The following is a 12784-nucleotide window of genomic DNA, read 5'->3' on the forward strand; positions in this document are numbered from 1 at the left end:
AGTTGAACCGGAATGCTTATCACTATTAATGCCCATTACTAAGTTACCTCTTGTAAGTATGATCGCCTGCCAGACTCACTAGGAACCGGAGTGTGGGCTCTTGTTAAACTACAGCTAGAAACCACGGGTGTATCCCTAACCAATTATAAGCACCAAAATACCCTCAGTTTCTAAGGAATTGTACCTCACAGGATATATATGTTTTAAGGTGGCACGCAACAAAACTTGGGTGTAATCAAGCACATAAAAATCACTTATAGTACATGTAAATCATTTATTTATAAATACTACACTATATTATTTTTTCTGTTTTTTTCCCCTCAATGACTTTGAAAATAAATAGAAAAGTATACAATAAAAAAAGAAGTCCCTGCCCCATAGAGCTTACAATCTAAGTGAGACAATTGCCCTCTGCCATACTCTACAAGGAATACTTGCAACATTAGGGATAGAAAGAATAAAACATATGAACAATAATTCAGCCAGAAAATATATTAAAAGAGCTGAAGAACACAGTTGCTTTTTTTACATATGCAGGTATGGGACCAGTTATCCAGAATGCTCGGGACCTGGGGAGTTACGGATAAGGGATCTTTCCGTAATTTGGCTCCTACCTAAATCTACTAGAAATATTAAATAAACCCAATAGGCTGTTTTTGCTTCCTATACGGATTAATTATATCTTAGTTTGGATCAAGTACAAGCTACTGTTTTATTATTCGAGAAAAAGGAAATCATTTTTAAAAATTTAGATATTTTGAATAAAATGGGAGTCTATTGGAGACAGCCTTTCCATAATTTCTGGATAACGGGTTTCCGGATAACGGATCCCATATCTGTACTCTATATGACCAAAAGTTATGGATACCTGCCTGTCCAATATCTCATTCCAAAATCAAGGGTAGTCATATGAAGTTGTCCTCTCTTCTGGGAAGGCTTTCCACTACAGATTGGAACATTGTTGGTGGAATTAGTTTCTATTCAGCCACAAGAGCAATAGTGGCATGGACTTAATATCTTTATATAGTCTAATGTCCCATATTCAGTACACCCCCCCCCCAAGTAAAACTCATGGTACAAAGAAAAGGAGACAAACTAAGGTCAATATCATGCTTTTAATACAAACTTAAAAAACTTTGGAACAATATAAACTGTACATCTGAAACTTAACACTCCATTAGGCCATCGCATATTGCACAATGTTCCAAGAAAAAAAAATGATACAAGGAAAAATCAATCAAGTTATCTTATGATTTTTTTTTTTTAAGGTAAATAAACTAAAAATTATCCCTCCCATACCCATCGTCCTGCGTTAAGCCAAAAGGTAAAACAAAAACCTTATAGTGTAACATTTACAATTCAATATTTTATTTAATATAAAGATTATATCTTCAGTTCTGTACAAGATTAGACTGGATCCGTACGGAGAAAGATAGGCAGTTTTCTGGAGTTTATATTTCTGCTTTTTTTTTAATTTTACTATTTTTTTTTATGAAAAAATATTTTAAAGTTCTCTTTTTAATAATAACGTTTCTATTTTTCTTACGAAAAAAACCTGAACTGAAGTTTAGCTTAAATGCATGTTAGAAATATATATTTAGAATATATTCCTCTCACATTTTACAAATGTAGCAAATTTTATATATTTTAACTTTCGCTCTTTATTCTTTTTTATTACAAACACAAATAAAAACCAGACACTAGTGTTTTTTTTTTTTTTTCTATTACGTGGGTTGCAAAAGAAAAAAAAAAATGCAGTGTAGCAACTTGAAGTAGTTTAACACTTGTGAAGTACTAATCACCCCAAAACACAGATACCGAAAACTTGTGGTTTAATCCTTCGGGCAGAGACAGACGAGAAGATTGAGGGAGATTAGTCGCCCGGCAACAAATGGCCTCTTCTTCAGGCGACTAATCTCCCTGAACTGCCTCCCCGCTGTCTAGAATCTAAATCACCAGCGGGATGGCTTCGTTTTCCGAAGTCACCCGAAGTTTCCTCGTGAGGCAACTTCGGAAAACAAAGTTCCGAGTGCCATCCTGCCGGCAATTTAGTTTCTGGCCGGCGGGGAGGCAGTTCGGAGAAATTAGTCGCCTGAAGAAGAGGCGATTTGTCGATGGGCAACTAAATCTCCCAGAAACTTCTCATCTGAGAGTGCCTGTCGAGGAAATGACTTTAGTCATCAATATGGTATCATTTTATTTGCCAAGTTACATGAACTAGCGTCACTTCTTCCCCTAAAAAGCAACCCTTCCAAAGGATCCTTGCTTGATGGCTATGTATAACCAGTGTAGTTCTTTGCTTTAGGATGTCCACAAACAAAGGGCCCAAGTTACAATGACAATATTGGAGAGGGCATTTACCTCTTGACATTAAGATTGAGAAGGGGTGGTTTCTATTTAACGAAAAATAAAAAACCCAAAGAATTTAAGAGACTTCTACTATTAATATTTCATAATAGTAATTTTAATAACTATTAGTTCACAGTCAAATGATCTAGTGGCTGGCTCACTTCAAGCAACCTAAAGGCAGTGATATTTCTGAAGGCTTTATGGATTGATAGGATTCTGTAAGGGGGAAAAAAAAACCTGAAGAAGGTGTAGAGAGGAGCTAATTTTCTCCATGAAGGTTAAATACTTCAAATGAGTTCTTCTTCCTAAAGGCAATTTAGAAGGAAAACGAACAAAAAGGGATGACAGCATGTTTTAGCTTAATGGGATTAAAGGAAAGTCAAAATTAAGCCAGCTGTTGAGCTGTTTTTTTGGTATTTGTTTGGAAAGATACGTTTTACACAAATACTTTTTTTTACTAAATATGGGCTACAAGAAATTGGCAAAATGATAGGAATTGTTTTTACTTCATGAAATCATACTAATATTTCATAAACTGGAGGATGACCATTAGTGATGTGTGGGTTGGGTTTTACCCCGACCTCCCTCCGTGCCGCCTCCTGGGTTCCTTTTATAGACCAGCCCCTATAATGATGTCACAAAAGGGGTGGGCGAGCAGGCGCGTGGCTATAAAAGCTGAAGCCAGAAGGTGGCAGTGTAAGGTGGGGGTGGGGAAAGCAGGAAGAAGAGCTTGACCCGGACCCGCCCGCCACCCGCAAACGGGGGTGCGAGGTCGCACGAATCAACAGGTATCGGGCCAGCCCGCACATCCCTATTGACCATATTGGCTTTCAAAATTCACATGCATACAATGGGTTTATTACAGTAACATTGGGGTCTCTAAGCTAAAAAAAGGGCAACTATTATGCATGTGTAGCAGATAGGAAACGTTTCTCTGGCTGCAAGTCCTGTCCAAGATACTTAAATCTTATAATATATAAATTGAAATTTGTGCACAGTTGCTTACATTTTAATATTGTTTTAAGCTTTATAACTAAAGATTAGAAGTTTCTTGGTTTAAAAAAGAATAATGGTTAATCCCAGTAAACGGATAAAGGTTTCCACTCCATATTCCACTTCAGGCTAGGGCCAGACGATTGCGGATCTCTGCCTGGGGAGAGACACTTATGCTCCCCTCGTAAGCTTCGTCTCTGCTCGAGTGCAGGCAGACGTTGTGGATTTTGGCACCGAAATGTGACATTTTGAATTTCCCACCGAAATCTGCCCATGACTGAAGAAGAGAAGGGGAGCAGCAGGGCAGCAGATTTTCCGGGTGTAGAGAATCCACAAATCATTTGGCTCTAGTCTAATACTATTTCCATCATGAACCCTCTAGCATAACCTGAGGTTTGTTCTGTAACAACACAGATCTAGTTACAGATATCTGCAGCAGATAAAAATACATTCTGAAAACCAAAAGTATATTATTTTTCTTGTGGATTCAGGCATTATCTCAAACGATATTGAAGGAACCTAAAACTGCAGTCAATGCAATGCTCAAATTGAATCTTAAATTACAATGCCCACATAATACAATAATAATAATAATTTCAGTATTGTTTGAGGGCTTAATCCATCAAATACTAGAATTCACAAAAGAAATAAACCTCAATAGTACACAAGTTCTGCAGCCAAAATATACAGTAAGGTCACAGCTTCGGAAATACAGTGACATTTCATGTGTTTTACTATTCTTGCTTTAATATTGGGGGGGGGAGCTCTAAAAACTTTTCTTTTTTTTTTTTAAATCCAACATAGAATCCACGTACACACCGTGAAAGCTGGAGTTGACAAATTATTCACTTTCAAGAAGAGGCTACATTGAGAACATTTTTTTTTTTGGATTTATAAAATGTTTTTGTATTTTTTTTTGTATTTTTATTTTAAGATATAAAATTTGATTATCGGTCCTTGCAAGGCCTATTCAAAAATCATTTCTTAGAAAAAAATAAATTAAAAATGGATTTACAAACTTTAAAAAATATAGTTATTATATAAAACAATATATTATCTTTTCTGATGCCATCAACTTTGGCCCTGATGGACCTTTTTTTAACACGAATCTAATGCTTCACATAAATATGCCTTCACTGTGGCAGGAATAGAGATGGGGGGAAAGAAGGTTCACATCATTCCAGTAACGTCATCAACTGAGAAAAGATGGCCATTTTAATACTGCCATGTAGAACAATGGATATTTCCGCTTTTAACCCCAACGTGAAAAGTGCTGGTAATTGTGATTCCTTATTCTTCCAAAGTCTTACTGAAAACAGTCACGTTGTTAGACAAGAGTGTTTCTGTATTTAAAAAAATAATATATATATACAGCAACCAGCTGAATATCTGCAAGACTAACTTGTCCTTTGCATGCATACCCTCATAAAGTCTAACCTGCATGCAAAACTCTGTGCCACGCTAAAAAGCACATAGGGGTTCAAATATTTGTAATTAGTATATACACAACACTTTTAAGAGACTGCTCTTGTAGGTTACCCTACCTATAAAAAAATAAACTGTCTTATATGTGAAATGTAGATTGATTTGTACTGTGTGAGATCAAAAGTGTCTTTGCTTTGTTAAAATATCTAGCTTCTAATGAACCACACAAGATTCACTGAATGTTTTGACTTGGATTATTCTGGGCTAAATGAAATAAAAAATACAAATCTACTGTAAACATAAAAAAAAAAAAAAAAAACCCCAAACAATAAATTGCATCCTGTTTACATATTTGAGTGATGCTTTCAGAACGAAAGGTCCTCTGGTGCTGTATATATAGATTTTTTTTTTTGTTTAGGGCAGAGACACACGTTCAGATTTGGGTAAATTAAGTCGCCCGGCGACAAATCGCCTCTTCTTTGGGCGACTAATGTCCCCGAACTGCATTCCCGCCAGCAAGAATCTAAATTGCCGGCAGGGTGGCATTTGGAGCGCTTTGTTTTCCGAAGTTACCCCACGAGGAAACATTGGGCGACTTATGAAAATGAAGCAATCCATGCTTGCCACTGGAGATTTTGATTCTAGCCAGTGGGCAGATTAGTCGTCCGAAGAAGAGGCGATTTGTGGCTGGGCGGATAATCTCCACGTGTGTATCTGCCCTTAAATTTTATGGGTTTTTTTGTCAAAAACACCAAGTAAAGAAGAGACTGTGTAAAATGAAAATTCCAGCACAAACTATTAAATTGGTAGGTAAACAAAAAGGGTGAGAAAAGGTGGTTTGCACCGAGACCATGGTTATGTGGGGGCTTGGGGGGGTGTTATGTTGGACTATAGACTTCACATATGGTACAAGCGATTTAAAAATTAAATGACGAGCCCAGCGGGAAAAAAGAAATAATGGGTAGCTGTGGCAAAGTCAGGCAGCATAATAGGGTGTTACATAAAAATAGTAAAATAAAATTCCTGGAGAGAGGTTCAGGTTTACCAGTAAAGAAACTACTGCTGAGGGGAAATGTTCTTCAAGTATGACTCAACCGGATCCTGCAGGATTGTGAGGTTGTTCCAAGCCGTGCGATATTGTACCAGTTGCTATACTCATCTACTAATGTAGCAAAGTTACAGGCACCATCCTGCAGATATGACCGCTCAGAACTGGAATGAGTTCCTTTAAAAAGTTTTGCTTTTGGGCACTGGATGGAGGAGGAGGTTGTACACAACTGGGAAAGAAATTTTACTTGCTAGCCATGTTATCGCTATCTTTTCTGTGTGTTTTTGTAATAAGGTGTGGACTTCACAAGTGTTCAGTAGCAAAGCAACCCAAGGTTTTGTCTCCCAGTAAATATTTGTATTTTTCATTTGTTTCTTCTATTTTTGTTGTTAAAAAAAGTGGAGAGAAAAATTAAAAAAAAAAAAAAAAAAGTAATTCTTCAATGACCTTAATTAGCCAGGACAACGGGTTGGAAAGGTTGGCTTGAGTAAGGAAGGTTGAAGTTTAAGCCTTCAACAAAAGGAGATTTCTCTGCAAAAAGGCTGCTCCCACCGGTAAAGGGAGAGGCAAATTGGCCTGGGCTTGGAAGGTTCTGGTTGTCACCATCATAAAAGAGCCCAGTAGCACCACCAAAAACAAACTCCTTGGCATTGGGAGACAGCTGAGATGGAGCTCCCTGGGCTGGGCTAAAGTTTAGCGAATGCATCGACAAAGAGAGACCTTTATGTTTCACCAGGTTATTAGTTGGGGAACGCGCCACGCGCTGACCTCCTTTCTTCATCTTAGTTGAGCCAAATTTGGTGGCTGCAAAGGTTGCTGTTGTGAAGGTCATTGGCTGAGTGGCCCGGGGAATGAATGTTGGGCTTGGGGACTGACCAAATGATGGAGAAGGAGAATTAGACAAAGAGGTTTCCTGATTAGTGATCGGGATAAATGCCTGTGCCTCTGGGTTAAAACTACTCTTTATTTCTTTGTCTAGCTCAGTGCTATTCTCCACATCTTCAAGGTACAACACTTTCACTGATCCTTTTTCACCAATCTGATAAGACACTTCAAATGGGTCAATCCACAAGCTCAATTCTTCTGGAACATTTGCGCGTACATCGTCTAGATCTAATCCGCTCCTTCGAGCTGCCTGCTCCACAACTGGATCAACAGTCTCTCCAATGTGAACACAGCGATACCCAGAACCTTTCAGTGGTTTCTCTGGGTACCAGTGCCCTTCATATTTGCCCTTTAAAAGCCTCTCTAACTCCTCTCCAAACAGATCAGCTCTTCTTCTCGGTAGTTTATTATACAAGTAGGAAATAATGAAATTCAGGCCAACTTTAATCTCCAGATGCATATTCTCTAGAAAATAAAGCAAACATACAATTATCACAAACGACAGCAATGGTATAAGAATACCAATGTAAGGAAGAACAATATAACGCAAACCAAATTTAGAAAGTTCTACTTATAAAATCAGTCAGTAGTAAGAATATACATTACATATACAATATACAAGTAACAGGGTTGGACTCGCTTCTCTCTTACTACATGTAATGTTTTTTGGGGAGAGGCCCCTGGATGCTAGTTACTCTGATGGAACATTATTTCAGGTGACTACAAAAGCCATACTTGGTAATCGTGAAAAATTACAATATCTGGAGAAAAGAACTAGCAAAAAATAGAGTTATTTAATTGGTTTTACTGCTCTGCCTTTGTGAAACAGCTGGAAGCAAAGTAGATAGCTTTAAGGAATTTTGGAGGGTAGTGCGAAATTCCAGAAGACCTCTTATTGACATCTAGATATATTTAGCATGGAGAAGGCCATTTTAAATATTAAACTTCAGTTCAGTTACGTGGCATTACTACTAGAAAATCATGTAAATATTGAATAAATCCAAATAGCTGGTTGTGCTTCCAATAAGGATTAATTATATATTAGTTTGGATCATGTCCAAGGTGCGGTTTTATTATTACAGGGGAGCAGGGAATCATTTTTAAAAATTTGCATTAACTGGATAAAATGGAGTCTATGGGAGACTGCCATTCTGTACTTCAGAGCTTTCTGGATAACAGGTTTCCAGATAATGTAGCCCATACCTGTATATATAACTGGGAATTTACATAAATGTAAAACCACAAAAAAAAAAAAATAAATAAAACCAGGGAAGCCATTTTGGAATAAAAGCAAAAAATTGGATCAGAGGACTGACACCTAAGTCTAGAACTGGAATTTTTTATAACTGTGGCCACTAAAAAGCTAGCTACTCATGATTCATGAAAAGCAAATTCAATTAAGAAAATAATTTAATGCATTCAATTATAAAATGTAAACTTTTCAAGGCCTCAGAGATAAATAAAATACTGCATACCACACTAAATATACAGAGTTTAAGAGGAGCCACCCTAAAAGATCACAAACAATTTTCAATATCACAATATTTTTTAATCGCTCTGCATTATAGTCTATTTATGCAATCCTCTTGCAGTAGTCCTGCAAATGTCTACTTGTGCAGACCCACAATCTGGCCACCACTGAACAAGAAATAACATTATGTGAGCTACACTATCCAAAGCTTACTTTAATCCCATAACACAGAATCACACCCACAGTTCTGTATGCTCTTAAAGAAAGTTTTGGCTGATCAAACTCTGGTCATTACAACAAATATGACCAGAAAAACAAATAAATAAAAAATATAAATTCAAAGACTTCTTCAAGGTCTTAACATTTGGCTCCCGATGCAATGGTTCCTGGCTAGACCCACAATTTAATGTCATTTAAGGTGGCCATAAACGGGCTGATAAAAGCTGCCGACAGACTGAGTCTGCAGCTTATTGGGCCGTGTAGTGCCCTCCGATGGGCTTCCCCGATCGATATCCTCTCGATCGGGCAGGTTAAAAATCCCGCTGGATCACGGACAGCATCTGTTCGTTGATTTGATCCAACCACCCGTTTTCCATACATTATGAACTTATCGTTGAGCCCTAGGGCCCATGATTGGATCAGCCTGATATCACCCACGTCAGAGCCAAATGAGCGGAGGCATTGTTTTCTTGTGTCTTTATTTACACAACAAAGAAAATAATCCTGCAGACACGCTAGATTTTGGTGTTGCCCTTAACACACAGAGTTTCTAGTGGCATACTAAATACAGTTCTAAGCAGTAGATTATTCACAATACTATGAAAACTAGCATTAAACATACACAGCATTTAACAACTCTGCTATGAAGATCTTTTATAAACCTCCTGTCATTACGGCTTTGTCTTTGGAGTGGCTTTATATTGTCACAGTTATGACTTTGAAAGTCAAAAAAATACTTTAAAACACCCCACTTGATCCTTTAAATGTACATATCCACAATGGGCAAATTGCAGATCATTCTGCATTCATCAGAGAATTCTAGATGGTGCCCAATGTGATTCAGTGTTTCCATTACTATAAAACACCATTCTTTCTCTCTGGTGTGTAGAAACCAACTGCCTAGGACAAGTAAGCATTACTTGAAGGTGCAGGCCCTATAGGCTGGGGGGTGTGTGTGAGCAGATGGTATATACCAACTGGCTTCCCCCTACCATTATGTCGATATTACAGTATCAATGCAGATAGGCCCAAGCAATCCACACAGACAGAACAGAGGCTCTGAGCAACGCAACACCTGCATTGTGTGATGACTTCTACAGATCAGTACATACTGGACTAAAATGGTCTAGGATAGTCGGATCAGACAGCAACTGAAAAGTCCACAAGAATGACCATTGTATGTGTCCACTTGATGACACTGGCTCTACAGGTTGTTTATACAGGGTTGAATTCTCCTTTAAAGAAGCTTATCAAACTGGAATATATATTTAAAGTGGACCTGTCACCCAGACACAAAAAGCTGTATAATAAAAGTCCTTTTCAAATTAAACATGAAATCCAATTTCTGTTTTTTATTAAAACATTCATAGCTGTTGTAAACTCATTTAAACATCTCAGCTGTCAATCAAATATTGTCTGACACTCCTCTATGCCCTGGGCACAGAGGTGGGGCAGACAATTACTTTCACTTTCCATTCAGCACTTCCTAGAAATTGCTGTGCTCCCCACATTCCCCTGTTCTCTTCACCGTTTAATTGTGTAGCCAGGGCATGGGGATGGACATCAGATCCCCCATTCTGGTGCACAAACAAGATTCGGAGATGATACAAGGCTTGCCTTAATAACAGTGTCCACAAAATGGCCCCTGCCTGCTTGCTAGAATTATTAATTCCCAGACTGGAGGAAACAAGATTCAAATAATTTATATAGTGTAATTAAAGTTCATTTTGCTTGACTGATGTTATAAAATAGGATTATGAATAATTTTTTTGGGTGACGGGTCCCCTTTAAGTAAATATTGCCCGTTTACATCTCTTGCCTTGAACCCCCATTTCATGATGGTCTGTGTGCTGCCTCAGAGATCACCTGACCAGAAATACTACAACTCTAACAGGAAGAAGTGTGGAAGTAAAACACAGAACTCTGTCTGTTAATTGGCTCATGTGACCTAATGTGTGGTTTGTTTGTGTGCACAGTGAATCATACGATCCCAGGGGGCGGCCATTATTTTTTAAAATGCAAATTTTCTATTTATGATTACCCAATGGCAGATACTACTAAAAAAGTATATTATGAAAATGGTTTATTTACATGAAGCAGGGTTTTACATATGAGCTGTTTTATGCAATATCTTTTTATAGAGACCTACATTGTTCGGGGGGGTATAGTTTTCCTTTAAATTAATATCATCTAACTTCTTCCATATAGTAGGCATTGAATATATAATGCATACGTGCAATGCAGATCATAGTAAAGTGAAAAAAAGTATAAGAGGAGTCTCACACGGATCATTTGTAGGGATGGTGGGTTTACAGCTGGACATGCCAGTTTCATATTCATTAAATCCAAATGTTTGAATGAAGAGAGAATTTAAGACGTGTATCAAACATATACAGAGGCCTTTAGAGCCCTCTAAATGCAATGAGGAGTGAACACATAAAAACACTCCAAATGAAGATCTTGGGAAATTAAGTTGTGCAAGAACCATACAGGGTGCGGTGCCCTTTGGACTATTCATGGAATGCATAATATAAATATGCATTCACCAAATTAATAAGCAGCAAGTTCCACTCCAGGGGTGTGAGTATTCTGGGAGGTGTAGTTTTATGAGGGACTACAGGATATCTCTGAATTAATTAGGGATGCACCGAATCCACTATTTTGGATTCGGCCGAATCCCCAAATCCTTTGCGAAAGATTCGGCTGAATACCGAACCGAATCCGAACCCTAATTTGCATATGCAAATTAGGGATGGGAAGGGGAAAACATTTTTTACTTCCTTGTTTTCTAACAAAAAGTCATGCGGTTTCCCTCCCCGCCCCTAATTTACATATGCAAATTAGGATTCGGTTCGGCTGGGCAGAAGGATTCGGCCGAATCTGAATCCTGCTGAAAAAGCCCGAATCCCGAACCGAATCCTGGATTCGGTGCATCCCTAGAATTAATACAAGATTTTGCGTTTATGTGAAACTTTATGGCAGGCTGGGATTGTAATATTGACTCATGAAGTCAAGCAATTACGTCATCAAATAAATGGGCAGCCCATTAAGCAATGTCGGCTGCATTTTGTAGACATCGGAATAGCTTCTTTCAAAGAAAGAACAGAATTTTGCCTTAAGTAAAACAGTAACAAAGCAGTTCCTACATGACTAGCAGCCACTAGAAGTAGGGTCCTTGCAGTCTCTCTCATTATGTTTCTTGTCCTTCATTGCCCTTACACAATATGGTGAGCCTCTAGTAATATACACTACAACAATGGCAAATCATGTAATATAGATGAGAAGTTCCCTTAATGGTGGATTATTCTCTGAACGCAACACCACATTCATACCCTAAATATTAAATTACAGAATGATAGTGCATGATAGTGAACATTTACACTGTCCGTGCCATATGCTGTGAAAAAACAAAATAACAATTAGAAGGGTGTGCAAGGTGTGTTCTTGGATGGGATAGAGGTAAAATCTACAGCTTGCCTGTTTTGCACATTTAAAGGGCTAGGGCAGCAGACATTATGAGCCTGTTTACATATTAAACAAGGTTACAGGGAAGACGTCAAACAACCTTGTCATCTGCATTCTCCGTTGCAAGGATCACATTTATTTTCCCCTTCATCAGAATGTGTAGTTAAAAAAAAAAAAGAAAAAAAAAAAGAGAGAAAATGTATAATGGTGAATGGAACAGACAGAGGACCTAGAGCACACTTGAATTATATATGGTGAAAGAACATAGGAAATAGCAATGCCCCTGAATTGTTTTTATTTTTGTATGGCAAAATATACACATCAGCCAAATGTCGTTGTTCTAATCATCATGTTGTACATACACACTTAGAGTGTGTTTTGAGTGCTCACAATCCAGCCTGTGAAATGTAAATATTCCATTAGTAAGGGATCTAGTGTCTTCTAAATGTCATTTGTCCAGTTCAGGGCCAGATTAGGGCTGTATGGCAGAAAGGGAGATGCAGGCTGTTGATAACATTAAGAAAATAACCTACAACAAAATAATTGTTATTTTCAGTGTTTAGCCATCAGCAATAGAGAATCTACAGGCCTTGCACAAGCTAGGCCTGTGACAACCCAGTTGACAATCGAAGGCTAGATGTTTGGTTCAACAACAACCGTCAGGCTGTATAGATCTTACAGAAAGAGTCTCCAGCCCCCTCACCTCCGGCCCAGGTTTCTCAGATGCGTTCTAAATACTGGGTCTTTGTTTTCAGAACACAGCTCATGCGGACACTCTGGGAATTCTAATTTAATAAAAATGCAGACATCTCCAGATCCTGTTTGGAAACCTCCGACAGGTTTTCTGTTAACAAAACTCAGGCTGCCCAAGCAAAGAGCAGGGGAGTGCAGCTGATTATCCATAGGTTAAACAGAGATGCAGGATAGGG

At 38.1% G+C, this 12784-nt stretch overlaps 1 protein-coding gene across 1 annotated transcript in view; it reads right to left on the reverse strand.

Annotated features, from left to right (window-relative positions):
- Nucleotides 1–6195: 6195 nt before the first annotated feature.
- Nucleotides 6196–12784, reverse strand: part of tob2.S (transducer of ERBB2, 2 S homeolog) — a 9440-nt gene continuing 2851 nt past the window's right edge. Inside the window, 1 exon segment of the mRNA NM_001093843.2 lies at nt 6196–7165. Coding sequence (NP_001087312.1) covers nt 6264–7160 — 897 coding nt within the window. The 5' untranslated portion in view covers nt 7161–7165 and the 3' untranslated portion in view covers nt 6196–6263.

This window comes from Xenopus laevis, chromosome 4S (assembly GCF_017654675.1).
Source record: "Xenopus laevis strain J_2021 chromosome 4S, Xenopus_laevis_v10.1, whole genome shotgun sequence".
Classification (NCBI taxonomy): domain Eukaryota; kingdom Metazoa; phylum Chordata; class Amphibia; order Anura; family Pipidae; genus Xenopus; species Xenopus laevis.